General features: G+C 41.1%; 1 protein-coding gene across 2 annotated transcripts; it reads left to right on the plus strand.

Moving 5' to 3' along the window:
* Positions 1 to 416: 416 nt before the first annotated feature.
* LOC123962476 (cholesteryl ester transfer protein, plasma) lies at positions 417 to 13,359 on the plus strand. 2 transcript variants are annotated; one of them, XM_046038623.1, is made up of 17 exons: positions 417 to 1,241; positions 1,609 to 1,723; positions 1,828 to 1,959; positions 2,772 to 2,842; positions 3,288 to 3,375; positions 3,489 to 3,558; positions 3,673 to 3,733; positions 3,907 to 3,998; positions 4,253 to 4,352; positions 4,984 to 5,063; positions 6,381 to 6,431; positions 6,542 to 6,691; positions 7,968 to 8,035; positions 11,156 to 11,198; positions 11,741 to 11,813; positions 12,006 to 12,091; positions 12,186 to 13,359. In XM_046038623.1, exons 1-17 carry the CDS (start codon positions 1,094 to 1,096, stop codon positions 12,261 to 12,263), a joined length of 1,506 nt encoding a protein of 501 aa, XP_045894579.1. In that variant the 5' UTR covers positions 417 to 1,093; the 3' UTR covers positions 12,264 to 13,359. The 2 variants fall into 2 exon arrangements, with proteins under 2 accessions (XP_045894579.1, XP_045894580.1); XM_046038624.1 differs by having other exon boundaries at positions 11,744 to 11,813.
* The last annotated feature ends 4,008 nt before the right edge of the window (positions 13,360 to 17,367 follow it).

The raw sequence follows: 17,367 nt of genomic DNA on the forward strand, positions 1-17,367 counted from the left end.
CATCCCCACCAGGGAATGAAGAGTTCATGTTACAGCCAGCTTCTGTATCTAGTTTCCCCCGTGAGCCAGCACTTCTTGAAAGAGTCTTTGTTCAGATAAAGCTGGACCTGAAAGTGTACCTGGATGTAGTGGCGTTCTACACCTGTTGAGAGCAGGGAAAGCAGAATAAGTTTAGATGCGTTATGTAGAGAACAGCTTCTGATCCATCACTCGTACATGCTCGTCTCCAGCATGTGGGCTTTGTTTAGACTGTGAGGATTTAGTGTTTCTGCTCATTTTAAAGGCATCTTTGTGGGGTATGTATACTGGCTGTGGTTGTCGCAACAGCAAGGCTACAAATCTACCAACTGACACTTTCTACATGCAGAACTGTTCAGTGCTATCGTATCTGGTCCTCTACTTGCTACTTTTATCACGTGCTAGCTTCTTTAATATGATCCATGTGTGGAGAAAATGCACGTTTTTGGTTGTAGCATGAAATTTCTGTGCTCAGTGTTTGATCTGATTAGATCAAATGTACAAGTTTGTGTATCTAAGCTGAGCTTTTGTAGCACTGTCATCACCAGAAAAGATTGTACTTTGACCAGTTTACTTTAAAGGGACCTTGTGTAAAAGACAAACCTGAGTCAGTGTTTGTCCTTCCTTCAAATGTGAATCAAACAAGTTGTCCATCTCTGATTGGATGAAGGGCAGGGTATTCACTAGATAGCTGTAGTACATAGAGCCCTCCCTGACAGTGGAATGATCACAGCTAGTAGACTGCAGGGTTCTCTCAGCAGGTACAAAGGAAAGTCCACAGAGGCTGGCTGAAATCTGGAAAGTCATGGTCACACATGTGTGAGAGCGTATTTGCCACCGCTCATGGGAATTGGAATCTAAATGGGACCTAAAGGAAGAATTTCAAAAGCTCTGAAACTGAAGTGAGATTGGATAAGATACTGCTCCGTGGCCCTCAGTAGTCAACTGATTAAACTTGTGTAACAGTGCTCTGCTGTGTAGTGAGCCAGTTGCACCAGAAGGAAACCATTCAAACAGTCCACAGGGTTAAAACCCCCCAGCCGACTCTCAGAGAGGTGAAAGATCAACGTGCACGATGCCTTGTGATTTTTTCCCACCGCCACTGCCCCTGCTGCTGCTCCTCTCGGTGTTTGGGGCTTCCCGCGCATGCCTGCAGGACCCCACTTCGGCCTACAGATTCACCGGAGCTGTGTGTCGCCTCACCTACCCTGCAGCTGTTGTGTGTGAGTGGCACCCGTTTTTCTTATTTATCTCCAAAGACTTGCTTCATTTATCAGTTCAATCAGTTGAACCATTCATGCTTTTGCGAAACAACCTACCTAGTAATTGCTGTGAAAAGGATTTCAAGATGGATTTCACACCACTGGTAATTAGTGGTGGACTGCCAGTCTGCCAGGCATGGTTTCAAGGGTTAGGGTGGTAATGCTATCATTTATATAAGATTTTTTTGTATTATAGTGAGTAAACTTGTTTCCCTTATTTCATTTTAGCTTTTCATTTGTACATGAATGTGTTAAGTGTTTATGTTTCCCCACCTGACATGTACGTCTGTTTGAGTGTCTTTGACCAATGTTTGTGTGCTGCTGGCAGTGAATGAGAAAACAACTAAAGTGATTGAGGCAGCGTTCCAACATGCCAGATATCCAGGTTTGAAGGGAGAGAAATCCCTGCTCTTTGTAGGCAAAGTCATATATGGCCTGGACAAGTAAGATGACACACACACACACACACACACACACACACACACACACTTATACACACATGCACACAAAGTGTCATAAAATCATGTAATGTTTCTTCATTGGCCAGTTTGGAGATTCACAACCTGTCGATTGGTCGGAGTGAATTTGAACTGCGTCCAGGAGAAGGCATCGGCATGGAAATAAGCAACGTGTCCGCTGTCTTTAGAGGGACCATCCAGTATGGATACGGCAGCTGGCTGTGAGTGTGTGTGACCATCAACATCACATCATTCACTGCTTCTCTCAGAACAAGGCCAGTGATAGAAAATAGAGAAGCACATGCAACACACAGCAAGATAATCATATTTAAAACACTTAGTTCCATTGTGGTTTTCTGTGGTTGTGAAATTCTCTACATAGCACCAAGTTATCTGCATGTAGAGTTTATTCTAGATGCCTCATAGCGTATGGGATTCTCCCAGGGCTTGTTGGTAAACACGTGTAACCAGATGAGCTAACTTTGGTTGCTTTGGAGCTTGTTATTTGGTCAACGGCACTGATTTGTGGGTTGTAAAGTATAATTGGATTAACTCTCGTGAGTGAATCCGCTAATCGCATTGATTCCAGCGGAATGAATTGATTTTGCAGCAATATTTAACTGACAGATGGACTTTGAATTTTGTCCCTCAGGAAATCTTACACCGCCAGGTAGTAGTTCTATAAATAAGTCATCATCAAGGCAGTGGTTTCCTCTGTACGGATCTTATTACAAGCTAAAGTACAAGGCGAGACAAAAGTTGAATTTATGTGCAACAAAAATCACCCTCGCTCAGTTCAGTACACTCTGTGGTTTTGTCTTCAGGCATCACATTTACCACAGATCACATGTCAGTGAGGGGAGTAATTCCTCTTTTTTTGATTTCCTGTTGATTAAGCTTGAGTTTCTGTAGGTTACTGTACTTTCAGCCATGGTGACATCATCTTTTTTATACCGAAAAACTCTCCCAGGAGCCAATAGTACATTGATTTGTATTTATTTGCCATTTATATTCCCTTTTCTTTGTCATCTAGCGTCTCCCTTACACAGTCAATTGACTTTGAAATTGAGTCTCAGATTGATCTTGGAATCAACCCCAGACTTTGTAAGTACACTATTTTGTATGCGTACACAGGGAGTGAGCCTTGATAGAAACTGCAGTAAAAGCAGTGAATTAAGCCAGTATGTACTATGAGTTCCCAGACTTTATATTGCATATCCTTATCTCCTATATAGTCTAATCATAAACCATGATGTACTTCACATTACCTCTGCTGCCTCAGAGAAGCTAACTGGTGGCTTCAGATTTGCTGCCATGGCATCATGCATTTGTAAAAGTCAGCAAACAGTCTTATGTTTATCCATGATTTTTCGGTCTATGGTGTCATATCCAAAATGCTTCCTCACTACTTTTTACATGATTATTCAGTGCAACTGCTGGTTCAGTGTACTGGAACCTTTTTATGCTAATTTAAGCACTGATTAATAAAGACAGATACCAACTAACTGCCTTTCATGTCACCTGTTCTCTGTTATCTCTGTCTGGTCAGACTGCGGAAAAGGAAAGGTAGCGGCAGACACGTCAGACTGCTATCTGAATTTTCACAAGCTCCGTCTGCATCTGCAGGGCGACAAAGAGTAAGTTAAAAACCTGAACCCTGATGCACTGTCAACCAACAAGAACAGAAGAATCTGCAATATATAATAACAGTGTCTGACAGTGCTCATGTGTGTTTGCTGTTGTTGTTCAGACCGAACTGGCTGAAGAAGCTCTTCACTGACTTCATCATCTTCACCGTCAAACTGGCCATAAAGGGACAGGTGAGGGCGAGAGAGACAGAACTAACCAGGACCACGGCCAAACTGATTGTTGGCATGTCTTCTTATAGTCAGAATAAAGGCAATACTGTAGCAATGATGTGCTCTCAAACACAGATTTGTAAGGAGATCAACAAGGCGGCAAACATACTGGCTGACTTCATACAAGACACAGCAGGTGTGTGTGTGTGTGTGTGTGTTAGAAAGCACATTCCTTTGGTGTGGATCTGTGTTAGGTCCATGTATTTGACCCTTTGTGTTAAAAACAAATATTGATCTGGTATGTACAAGTGTTCATATTTTTATCTGGGGTGTTTATAAAGGTGTGTGTGCGCGCGTGTGCATTTACAGAGCAGTTCCTCAGTGATGGAGACATCAGGGTGGACATCAGTGTAGCTGCTGCTCCTGTAATCACTGCTAACTACATAGAATCATACCACAAGGTAAATCATACCTGTATATAGAGTCGAAAACACAACCATATCGGCTGTGTTTATTAGCGATTATAATACTTACAGAGACATTTTCACCATTGATACACAGTAGTTTATGGGAGACTGGGCTGTAACACAGAATATCCAATGAAAGTATCCAATGAGTGTACATTTAGAAAAGAATATATTTGTTTGAGGTGTAAAAGCTCTTATTGCTGTTTCTCCGTTCATCTCTCCACTTTTCTTTTGTATGAATCTTCCAGGGGCTGACCAACTACAACGACACTTTCTCTGTCATCACTGACTCTGGTTTCCACCCCAGTCACCTGACGGAGAACAAAATGCTCTACTTCTGGATGTCAGGTCAGTAGTTAGGAATTAAATTGTTAAATTTCTCTAGACATGAAGCAGTTCCCATTTAGATGCCAATCCACAAAGTGATGGACATTTAGTGAGTTGGACTTTCATGAGAGACTCAGCATTTTCCATCTCAGACCTGCAATTAACGTTTGCACTTTTATTAACCATTTATAAAATCTTTTCCTACCCTACAACTGTTTTAGTTGCCCTGACCACAATCTTTCCCTGACCTTATGCATACCATAGGTGACATGTGCACCTATATTTGGAGAGCAAGAAAACAAAAATTATGTGGCAACTTGAATATGTTCACATGACAGTGACATATTGACTGATTTCAGATCATTTCTTAAATGCCAAATTTAGACTGCTGTTTGCTATGGCTGTTAAAACATTTAAAATCAACTTTTATCAACTTTTTAAAGCAAAACCTCCATGAACCCTAAAGTATAAATTCAGTAAGAAATAACAAACTTCATGTTTCTCCAGTACCGTAACTAAAGAGCAGCAGCTCATTAGCAGCAGGGCAGTTCAGTGTCTCAGCTCTCAAGAGTCACCTCCTGCTTTGTGATTTAGAGGTGTATCGGTACTTAAAATTGTGTGCGGTACAGCTATAACTTGTGTTTAACCCCAGACCAGGTCTTTAACCCCTTGCTGACTGCAGTCCACAAAGACGGCCGTTTGCAACTCAATATCTCCGGAGCAGACCTCGCTGTAAGTACAATATGGCCTGCAGAACATCCAAGTGGAGGGCTCTGACCACAATGTCATCTTATTACTGCCAAGGTATAGGTCACAACTTAAAAACAAATCCATCAGAGTTCGTAAGAAAGACCCAACTGAAACCTTGAGGGGGTGCTTTAAACTGACACACTGGGACCTGTTTTATAATGACTGTGGTTATGATCCCCAATTTCACTTACTTACCTCTTTTTATTTATATTTTATTATTTATTAATATTTTATTCTGTGAGGCTACTGTCTCTCCCACAAAGCAAATATATTCACCCAATTAACAAAAAATAGGTTACTAAGGGCATGAAAATCTGCCTGGTCCTGAAGAAAAAAGCTTTTTTGCTAGGAGACAAGCTCAGGGTGAGAGCGCTGGAGAAAGCGTTCAGGAGGAAGGCCAAGCTAGCTGAGATCCACTGCAAGCACAAGGTGGAGCAGAAACTAACCACTAGAAATGTGAGGGATGCGTGGCAGGGGCTTAAACATCATGATGGGCAGAGCCCCTAAAACCTGCAGTGGATGGCTGCTCAGATCCCACGTCCTTTGCTGATCAGGTAAACAGTTTCTTTACCCGGTTCAACAGTGGCAGCACTCCAATCACCCTGGACCTCCCCAACCCCCAGCTCCCCCTTCAAAGTCTTCACTATTGGTGAACAGCTGGTGACCTTCATCCTACGCAGAGTCAACCCACACAAGGCCACTGGCCCTGACAGGCTCAGAGGCAGGGTGCCCAAAGAATTCTCTGCTCAGCTAGGTTTAGCTCTCACAAGGCTGTTCCAGCACCTCCTAGATTTTGTCTGTGTCCCCAACCAGTGGAAGGAATCCACCATAATTCCTCTTCCCAAAAAGACACCTGCTAAAGACCAGAAGGATTCCCGACCAGTGGCCTTGACATCTGTGCTGTTTAAATGTATGGAGAGAGTTGTGTGCAACCTGTCGAACATGCTGTCAGAGAAACTGGAGCCGCTTCAGTTTTTCTATGATGCAAGTCTCACACTTTTAGACACTGTCACTAAACAGCTAGACACAGCACATCCACACACAAGAAAATTTATTCATGGACTTTTCTTCTGCTTTTAACACTGTAAACGCAACCAGCCTGCTGCTGCACTGCCTCTCTGACCCCCAGCTCCACCCGACACTGATTTTATGGATGAATAGTTTTTTTACAGGATAGACCACAACAGGTGTTTTTAAATGGGTTTGAAGGACGAGGTGGGCACACATGTTTAAATTTTAAATGTGTTGCTGTTTAATCTCTTGTTGGGTCTTCCATTCTATTGATTAATATGATTTCAGGAACTTTTCAAGACAAATCTCTCCAGTGCAATGCCTGATTTCTTTAGAAAGGTAATGTAGAAAATCTTCCTCATACCAGCATACTAACAAATGCAAACATATACATTTTTGTCAGGTGATGCATATTATTTGCGTGTGTGTGTGTGTATGTGTATGTGTAGTGTCTGGAATCAGGTTTTCCAGAACTAAGGGTCTGGAGCTCATCTGCTCCCCACCTAAACACCTCCACCTCAGGTACGGCCGTCTCGTCGAAGGCCTCTGGGCAGCTGCACTGCGGGGGTCAAGGCACACCAACGCTCTTGTTTCAAACGGTATTTCGCTGTTTATTTTGTGTCAAGACAGTTTCAGCCATCTGGTAGAAAGTTTAAGAACAGAACATTTGATGTGTTCAGGGTTGATCTGTTTTAATGCTCCCCATACTAACAAAAGACGTTCTTCCCAACCAGGGATTCTTGGACCCCAAGAGGTGCTTCTGCAGTGGAACGATTGTAGAGCAGCTCATTCATTTGATTTTCTTTTAAATAATTTGTATTCTGTTCAAATAGGAAATTGTAAATGTAGGAATACAATAACCAGTAAGCTACCATTTACAATAAGCTGATGGCACAGGACACGTCTCGCACTAACCAGAGAGGTCATATCCATTAGCTAAACGTAATGGATACACTGTTCAAAATCAATTCAAAGCAAATGGAAAACAGTTGAAACAGTTAGTTTAGAGCAATGGATAAACAGCTAAAATAGCTAAATAGCTGCAATGGATGAACTATTTAATAAATTGCTTAAAGCAATAGATAAACAGTTGAAATAATAATCTTAAAGTAATGGATTAATGGTTGAAATAGTTCAAAGCAGTTTACAATTGAAATGACCACATTTGGAAAATGCAGGGTCACTTGATCTTATTTGATTTGGGTACACATCAGGAAAAAAAGTTGGGCACCACTGGTGTAAAGGATAATATTCAATGTGCATCTTGTCCATTAAGATTTATAATGCATGTATGCATGAATATAACTTTATCATAATTTTACTTTTCTTTTGTTGTTCCTTTTTACAAGATGGAAACGGTGGACAAGCAGACCGACGTACTTAGAGTGTCATTAACATATCTGATGTACACACAGATTGTGCATTTGAAACAGTAAAAATGGCGACATTTGCCAGGAAACCCTTGGTATTGCATTTGTATGGCAATAAAATATCACGATTCAGAATTCAGAATACAAGCGGTCTCAAATATACTAACCACAGTCTACAGCTCTACTTTCAAATACTGAGGCAGATTGACGCACATCTCATATTACAAACTAGCACAGTACCTCTCTGATGCGAGTGCAACAAAACAAGTCCCCATTATGGTGGTCACACTGGGTATATCTTAGCATGATAGTTATGCTTTGAAAGGTCGATCCTGTGTTGACTTGTCTGCTTGAAGCGTGACATCACTAGCTGTACCTCATGATCCACAAGGTGAAAGTGGCTATTGATGCCTGAGGCATTTTTAAAAAGTGAAAATATGATGCTGTTAAGGCTTTGTGAGGAAAAGTGTTTGAGTAATGTTTCTTTTTTGTTTTTCATGTCCAGGATGTGGCCATGGATGTCACAGCTTCCTATGCTGACAAGAAACTCTTTCTGCACAGTAACACATCAAAGTAAGACCTTCCTTGTTGATTTTTACAGCTTAAGACTTACTTATCTTGATCTGCCTGCAGAGTTCAGGCTGCAACATGTTAAATTCAGCATACATGATCTAATTTAAAGTCTTTGGTTTCCCGACAGCCCTATCTTTGCAATAATCAGTGAGAAAGCCGTTGGTTCTGCGTTAAAGTAAACGGTAAACGCTAAATGGACTGCACTTATAAAGCTGGATGGAGAACATAGGCAGATGGTCACACTAAAGGTGTCAGTATGCTCAAAACAAACCACTTCATGCTGTAGCATGTCCTACAGTCCCCTCCAAAAGTATTGGAATAGTACGGCAGATTCCTTTGTTTTTGTTGGTCACTGAAGACATTTGGGTTTAAGATCAAAAGATGAGAATGAGACAAGAGTTCAGAATTTCAGCTCTCATTTTCTGGTATTCACATCTAGATGTGTTAAACAACTGAGGACATATCACCGTTTGCATTTGTGATGCTATTCCAGGCTTTTAGCACAGCTTCTTTCAGTTCTTGTTTGTTTCGGGAGTGTTTCTCCCTTCAGTCTCCTCTTAAGGAGGTGAAATGCAGCTCTATTGGGTTAAGGTCAGCTGATTGACTTGGTCAGTCTAAAACCTTCCACTTTTCCCCCTGATGAAGTCCTTTGTTTTGTCCGCAGTGTGCTTTGGGTCATTGTCCTGCTGCTTGATAAACTTCCTCCCCATTAGTTTTAATGCATTTCTCTGTAAACTGGCAGACAAAATGTTTCTGTCCACTTCTGAATTCATTCTGCTGCTCCCATCATCAGTTCCATCATCAATAAATATTAATGAGCCTGTTCCAGAAGCAGCCATGCACGCCCAAGCCATGACATGACCTCCGCCATGCTTCACAGATGAGCTTGTGTGCTTCGGATCATAAGCAGTTCCTTTCTTTCTCCACACTTAGGCCTCCATCACTTTGCTAGAGATTAATCTTGGTCTCATCAGTCCATCAGATTGTGTTGCAGAACTTTTGCGGCTCATCTCTGTACTTCTTTGCAAATTTCAATCTGGCTTTGCGATTCTTCCTGCTGATGAGTGGTTTGCATCTTGTGGTGTGGCCTCTATATTTCTGCTCTCTGAGTCTTCTTCCAACAGTGGATTGTGCCACCTTCACCCTGCACTGTGGAGGCTGCTGATGTCACTTACTGATGTTTTGGGGGTTTTCTTCACAGCTCTCACCATATTTCTGTCATCAACTACAGTTTTTTTTCCTTGGCTGACCTGTTGGACGTCTGTTGCTCAGTACACCAGTAGTTTCTTTCTTTTTCAGGACGTTCCAAATTGTTGTGCTTGCTGTGCCCAATGTTTGTCCAGTGGCTCTGGTCGATTTTCCTTCTTTTCTCAGCTTGACAGTGGCTTGCTTTTCTCCCACAGACAGCTCTCTGGTCTTCATGTTGGTTTATCCTCTTTAACAGGAAATGCAGTCTTTATAGGTTTGAACCGAGGATGAAAATTTAGACTAGTTATGCAGAGATATTTAATGTTTGGACAATCAACCTAAAAGGCAACACCTGGGCAACAAGAAACATCTGTCAGTCACATTTTCCAATAGTTTTGCTCACTTGAAAAATGGATGGGTTCAAACAAACGGTGATATGTCCTGAGTTGTTTCACACGTCTAAATGTGAATACCAGAAAATGAGAGCTGAAATTATGAACTCTTGTCTCATACTCCTCTTTTGATCTTAAACCCAAATGTCTTCAGTGAACAAGAAAAACAAAGTTATTTGCCTTACCGTTCCAATACTTTTGGGGAGGACTGTACGTCCTGTCTGAAGGCAAAGGTGTTGTTCTTCCGAATGGCTCTTGAAGGTGGGGTGAAGCACTTGGTTGTGCACAGGAAAGGTGACAGAAGTAGGTGAGTAAAGAAGAATGGGAAAAAAGAGAGCTAAAAAACTGTTCACTTCCTTACTGCCACACATGTGGTCCGTCTCTGTGTAAAGGAGACCTGATTGTCTGAATGTCAGTTTTGGAAAGTTACAGTATTTCAATTGAAACCATAGACTGTATCTAAGAAGTGGACGTAGTCATCGTGACGTCACCCGTTGGTTACAGCAGTGTGGGGAGCTAGCTAGTTTGCTCAGCTAGGTGCATCTGTAATTCATGTTAACTGTCATTTTAACAGGGCTGACAATTTTGTCTGGCGATCAATCGTCTTAAAACTAAATGTACTCACCAGAGAAAGTGAGGGGAAAACGGAGTAAAAAAAGAAATTTAATCGATGGCCACTTAGGGTTTCCTTAGTGAATTTCTAATAAGCTCTTTCAACAGTGCTGGTAAATTTACACAGTGCCGTGGGTAGGAGTCACTCTAGCCGGATTGACAGGTTGCCATGGTAATGACTTGTCAATCACAGATAATCCCGCCCTGAAGCATACTCTGCTTTATGCTCTATTTTCCTCTCAACAGGACCATAATTTACTAAATGAACATCATGTTGTGTTGAAGAAGACCTGTAACTAGCGACTGAGACCATAAACGCATTAGGAAAGTGTTTACTGAGGTAATAAATCAGCTGAGAAGTAGCCTCATTACCATTATTTCTAATGGAACCGGACTTCTTTTTGCAATCGAAGAGTCGCCCCCTGCTGGCCATTCGATAGAATGCAGGTTTAAATGACTTCCGCGTTGGCCTAAGTTCTCTGACCGGAAGCTTCCCGCTTGACTAAAACATATTGACACCGACAGCCAGACAGCAGCCTGCTACACAACACAAACAGTTCAAATTTTGAACGATCCACATTACCTTTCTTCGTTACTTCTTTTAATTTAACAAACCAAGCTGACCAAGCAAACATCCATCAGCGAAAGGTGCACTGCTTGAACAGCTTGACCCAATGACCAAAATGTCATTTTTGTCAATTTAGATCCTGGTGTGACCACTTGCAATGAAATTCTGTCTGTCTATAGCTTGTAAGCTACAGTTTCCAGCACATGTTTGCTCACCTTGTCTCTCTGTGCCATAATGTGTCTCAGCCTGTCAGCCCCTGTCTCTATTACTACTATTCTTTTTAGTGTTTCCAAAAAGTAAACTTCTTCTTAGTCCATGTCCTGTGCTTGCTGTGTGATGGTGATCCTCCTCCCTCTCTAGGATTGATGTATTCCAAGCTAAGCTGCCCTTTCAAGACCAACCGGTAAGGTTTTTTGACCTGATTCTTGTTGAAGAAAATACTACAGTAAAACTATACTATATATTTAACTTTAAATGCATTTGAAGCTGTTATACAGCTACAGAGACCCAGAACATGGTGGAAAATATTTTAGATGGGAGATGAAAAAGACTCTTGCTTTCTCTCAAAAATGTGCGTTCTCTTACAAAACTTTACCATTAGCCTTTCCTGAAACAATTTGTGCCCTGAGAAGTATTTGTCAGCATCAACATCAGTAAGACTTCCTGCTCTGCATCCTTCAAAAAAAAAGCAATATGCCCTACACAAACTGACCATGACCACATTTACAGAGTAGATGTCTGTTATGTCTACAGTTAATAATTACACACATTATATGATATTAATTCTTCTGATACCAATTAGTAATCAGTTAGAAAACACAAGGTTTGCAAGAGGTCACAAAAATAAGTCCCTCCCATGTAAATTAGTTTAGTCCATGTCGCTTGTTAAAATGATGCAGATGTTTTAATGTTTGATTGGACAGTCACCTCTCCCTCTGTTTCCAGCAGCTAGATGAGACCCAACTGGAGTTCATAAGAGAAGCTGTGGAGAAGATCGGCATTCCCAAGGTCTTGTCTGGTAAGAGACAGAGAAGTACACGTAATAAAGTGCAACTTGGCTTAAACCTCAACCCATTGTCGCCACAATCATTAAGTATTCTCCTAGAATGTCTTAAATGGATAAAAATCATAAAACATTACCACACAAATATAAGGCTGTTACTATAGTGTAATGTGGTTTTCTTTGATACTTTTGTGGCATGTGTTGCAGTTCTTGAGATTGAGGTAACCAGGGTGTTGGACAAACAAGGAACAAACTTATTTGACATCTTCAACCCAGAGGTGCTTCCTCAGAACGTGAGTGTTCACGTTTTGTCATTTTGTCTTGGGCCCCTGTTTGTGTTGTATTTCTTAGTCCCATTGCTTCTGTCTTCCCCTCTCTTTGCTGCAGGGCTTTACGGTGATTCAGATGGATTTTGGTTTTCCTCATCATCTACTGGTTGAGTTCCTCCAGAAGACACTTCAGTAACTGGGCAACCCTTACACACTGAGACAGTGTGTTTACTGACTTGCCTAAAAGGGTTGATCGTATAGAAAATGTACCCTTTACAGTGATTATTGACATGTATAAGACACCACATTTGAAAAAGGTGAAGAACTTTGTGTTTACTTTTAAATGTGTAGAATGTGTCATTCTTACGCTTCATTTAGTTTGTTTGATATATGTAAAGAAATCCCAAACTAAGAAGTTTTATATTTGTACAATACATTGGAGTTAATTATCAGATCACCAAAACTTTTGAGTTTTTTCTTTCTTTGTCTCTTTGTGGGGTTTCAGAGGGCATGTAATTAAAATACAAGCGGCACTATTGGCTAAGGCAGGTTTTCTGTCTCGATATTTTAAACATTCATCATTTTAACTGTTGTAAATGTCAATCAGATAATTTCAATTCCATTTTATTTAGATATAGTGCCAGTTCATAACAGAAGTTATCTCATTGGACTTTTCATATAGATAGGTCTAGACAGTGCTCTTTTTAATTATCTACAGAAGCCCAACTACTCCCACTATGAGCAAGTACATGCCGACATTGGCAAGGAAAACCTAGACTCAGGCGGCCATCAGCCTCAATCGGTTGGGGGGAGAGAGAGAGAGAGAGAGAGAGAGAGAGAGAGAGAGAGAAAACAAAGCCAAATGCAAAATCCATATAGAAACGTAAAACAATAGTAATGGTGGTAGTGGCACTATTATTATGAATATGAATAATAGTGCTAATAATGATAGAAATATTAATAAGAAGAAGAACAGTCAGCGGGTGTCGAGCAGGAAAATAGGGGCCGTAGGCGACTTGCAACCACAGATCCAGACCCCACAGCTCTGGAGGCAGAAACACCTACAGAAAGTGATAGAAGGAGAGAGGAGAGGGACGAGACAGTATAAAAGTACGAGAGAGGAAAGTAGTCGAGTTAGTAACATGCATTAGTGTGATAAGAATGCCTCCTTGTACTTTTTTATACCGTTTTACAACAAACTGCAACTCTCTTGACTTGCAAAATTTTCTTGTAAATTGACCAACATTATGTGTGTATTTCAGGGCACAATTAAAACAATTGCTGTCTCTTGCCATTGACTACCATACATATTTTTTCCAAAATAAGCCCTCCCCATGGTGGTCCACCTGAAGGAGAGGGACATAAGCTCTTTATTCAGCACATAGACCCAGCTTTCCTGATCAACAAAAAATCCTCCCTCTTGCTCTGGACTCCACCACTGTCTCCAGCATGGCCTGCTCGGGGAGACACTCAGCAGAACTCTCTCTCAGGGCAGTAACGCGAGTGCCTGCTTGGGATCACTGCAAACTAGCTCAGTTAGCCAGCGGCCACGATAAAATCTACCAGCAACCTTCACATGCTAAGAGAAGCCTTATATGAGAAGATAGTTATATTGATATTGCCACCACGTAATGTATATTTGTTTCTTGTGTATTTTGCACTAGAGGTTTTACAGTTTTACGGCTTCACTAAAAAGTAATGCACATTTTGGGTTCCCAGTTCCAAAACATCGGTCCTGGAGCTCTGCCTCTGGAGAAGTCTAAAAAGTAACCCTAATGATGTCATCAGGATTATCTCAACTTCAATATTTAACTGAAGGTCTGCATCACAAACTGGTGTTGAGATGAAGATGTTAAGTACAAAGGTCAAACCGGGCAGCTCAGATGTTGGATGAGCAGTTAGACGAGCCAACACAAAGTGTTCCAAAGACACACAGTACATGTTGCAAAATGAAAGGATGCAGGAGATACATTTAAATGTCATGTTTAAAATACAGTATAATCCACCTACATCTGATCCGGACAATCTGGATGCCTGCATGATTACATAATCTCTTTTCTGCAACTGGTAAATGATGCCACTCATACCACTGAACAATAGGACAAAGAGTAGACAATCCATTCAATATTAATTTAAAAATAAAAATATTGGACATTTGTAATTCAGTTATTGATTTTTCTTGGGAAATATTATATCCATAAAACATCATCGTCAGGTTTTTAAGTATGTGCAGTGTTAAAATGTAACTAAGTACATTTACTTACGTATACTACTTAAGAACAATTTTGAGGTACATGTACTTTACTTCAGTATTTCCATTTTATGCCACTTTATACATCCAGTCTACTATAATTCAAAGGCAAATATTGTACTTAATACTACATTTATTTTTTACTTTACAGATTCAGATGAATAACACAAAATTTAATCAGCAAATAAAAGATAATATATTATTATAGGTTAAGCTACCCATCAAAAATGAATAAATATAAATTCAGACAGGACAACTTTCATCAAAGACTGATATAGCAGCATTGGAGTTATGTTTGGTGGTAAAGCTCTGTTCTGGGATCTCTCTGCCCTTCCACAGTCCTAAGTGGAAAGCATAAGGCAGGGAGGGCACACCTCTCTGCCCTTCCACGTGCCTACGTGGAAAAGCCATAAGGTGGGGAGAGAACCTCCCTGCCCATCCATGTGCATACACAGAAAGCCCAAGGCAGAGAGCAGCAGTAAAGAACCCCTGTACAGAACAGAGCAGGCATGCACAGATTACATGATTGATCAGATACTAGATGGGCACTGAAGTGCGTTAACGGACCCAGGGCTGAAGACTGTACTGTTTATTATCAGGCTGCAGCTTCTGCTGCTGTGTGTTGCCTTTGCACAGGAACACACACATGCGGGTGCACATGCACACACAGCAGCCAGCTCAGAGATAGGCCATGAGACGTTGACGTGAAGATAACTCTAAGCTACTCGAGTTGACAACAGGTAATCCTGCCACTGTAGCATCTGCATCAAACCTCAAGAGTAAGAGACAACTTTATCGATACATTTGTTTACCAAGCATACTGGTAGAAGGTGTTATTTGATCTGCTCTGTCCACGTCTCTCATCCTCTATGTTGTTAAAAGCACACCGTGCTAACAAAGCTAGATGTACAACAGGCTAAAGGAAACTGTTCAGCTTAGATTGCCATGTAGCTTCAATTGGCACATTGTTACCTGCAGTGAATACCAGCAGAGACAGAAGGAAGGAGGACAGGAGCAAAGAATGATGCTATATGCTATATCTTCTTCTGAAACAGTGAAAAACATCCGAACTTAGACGCCACGTTTGTTTGGCTCTAGCTGCCTGGTGTGGCTTTATCCACGCACAGCAACATGAACACAATGACGCATGTTTGCATGTTTGATTCTCATCAGCTAATTCTTGGCCAAATCCAAATCCCGATATGATAATGAAATATGCCCATCGGCCAACACTATTGGATTGATAATTATCATGCATCCCTATCAGATACCAGAGCCTGAAGGCAGAGCCGGGGTGGCGGTGGGTTACGAGCATAGACAGTATATTACTGGACGAAGCCACCCTGCTGATTTGAATGGAGAGCAGTGAAGCCAGTTTTGGACCAATGAAATATTACTACAGGGCTACTTCCTGTTGGCACCAGCGTCTACTGCGCATGATCGCACTGCATAACCGTGGTTTAATGATGTAGAACAACAGCAGAAACACCAACATCTGGTAGCTGCATAGCTGCACCAACAAAAAGTTTCATGACTCAGTGTGTTTGTCTGACTCAGATTGTCACTGTCTAATCAGCCCACCTACGAGGCTCACCTGCCAAACTAACGCAGCGTCTCTTATTGCTCTGATATATTTTTTAGATTGCTAAGAGCTTTCCGTAGCTTACATCTCTCATGTGCGACAGGCATTCACAGGGTTTTGACCTCATTTTTGGGCCTACATGGATCCCTCCATGCAGGCTTTGGTCGGCTTCACTGTCCGATCTCTGACTTACCCCCTTGGATATGAGCTGTTTGCAGGGGAAGCAGTAGGGGCAGGCAGGAAGACGCGCCTTATATGGAATTTGCCAATGAATGCTAAGAGAGGAATCAGCTGAGCTGTCAGCTGATGTGGCTTGCTTAAGATGGCTGCTATCAGTTGATGTGCTGGGATTGTAAGCTGAGCTTGACTTTGTTGCCAAGGGGGTAAACCACAGCTGAAACAGTGAAGCCGACCAAAGCCTGCATGGAACCATGTAGGCCCAAAAATGACATCAAACACATCCCATCGCACATGAGAGATGTAACCATATTGCTTCGATTATAAACTCTAAGTGAATCTAAAACTATTCAGCCATCAGTGACGCTGCGTTGTTGTTTGGCAGGTGAGCCTCACAGGTGGGCTGATTAAACAGTGACGATCCGAGTCAGACAAACACACTGAGTGTTTCTGTCGTTGCTCTACGTCATTAAACCACGGTTATGCTGCGCGATCAGTAGACACTGGTGCCAACAGGAAGTAGCCCTGTAGTAGTATTTTATTGGTCCAAAACTGCTCTCCATTCAAATCAGCAGGGTGGCTTCGTCCAGTAATTTACTGTCTATGTTTGTTGCATGCCTAAACTAACGCTATGCTTGATTTAGCCCCACATTTATTAGCTGCAACATTAAAGTGATGCACATAGCCTACCGGTAATTATAATCCAATAATATAATTTACACTATTCTGAAATGTGTCATTCTCCATTATGAGTACTTTTGATACTTTAAGTATATTGCTAATATTCATTACTTTTGTCCATTTACTTAAAGTAACATTTTGAATAAAGGACTTTCAGTATTTCTACAGTAGTCCACCTTCCACTTAAGTAAAATATCTGAGTACTTCTGCCACCACTGGATAAGTGTTATTATTATCATTGCTATTATCATTTTAAATTTATTGTAAAAAAGTTTTACCTTTCTCAGTCCTATAGTTGTATTTGGCTTATCAAAGTGTGTGATCAGTTGTATATATTAAGTTACAGAATACATTTCTTTAGAAATTATTGAGGAGTCTTTAAAGCAGCCTCTAAGCTTCATGCAGTTGTGCTGTTCCAATTTTGGGAGGGAAGGTGGGATGTCCATGATGTTCAAACTGCCACTTAGTGGCACTGTTGGACTAAAATCCACATTGCAACTTCTTGAGTTACAGTTTTGTTTTTTGATTTTTGATTTATTAATTTATTTTACAATTGCTTAATACTGAGTTCTCTTTTTCAAAACTCTTCACACAGTCAGCACATCAGCA

This window comes from Micropterus dolomieu, linkage group LG22 (assembly GCF_021292245.1).
Source record: "Micropterus dolomieu isolate WLL.071019.BEF.003 ecotype Adirondacks linkage group LG22, ASM2129224v1, whole genome shotgun sequence".
Classification (NCBI taxonomy): domain Eukaryota; kingdom Metazoa; phylum Chordata; class Actinopteri; order Centrarchiformes; family Centrarchidae; genus Micropterus; species Micropterus dolomieu.

Bases quoted from the DNA above. Each gene is read 5' to 3' on its own strand.
- LOC123962476 (XM_046038623.1), top strand. From the start codon at position 1,094: ATGCCTTGTGATTTTTTCCCACCGCCACTGCCCCTGCTGCTGCTCCTC. The intron at 5,064-6,380 runs GTAAGTACAATA...ATATGATTTCAG, and splicing joins TCTCCGGAGCAGACCTCGCT to GAACTTTTCAAGACAAATCT. The intron at 11,199-11,740 runs GTAAGGTTTTTT...CTCTGTTTCCAG, and splicing joins TGCCCTTTCAAGACCAACCG to CAGCTAGATGAGACCCAACT.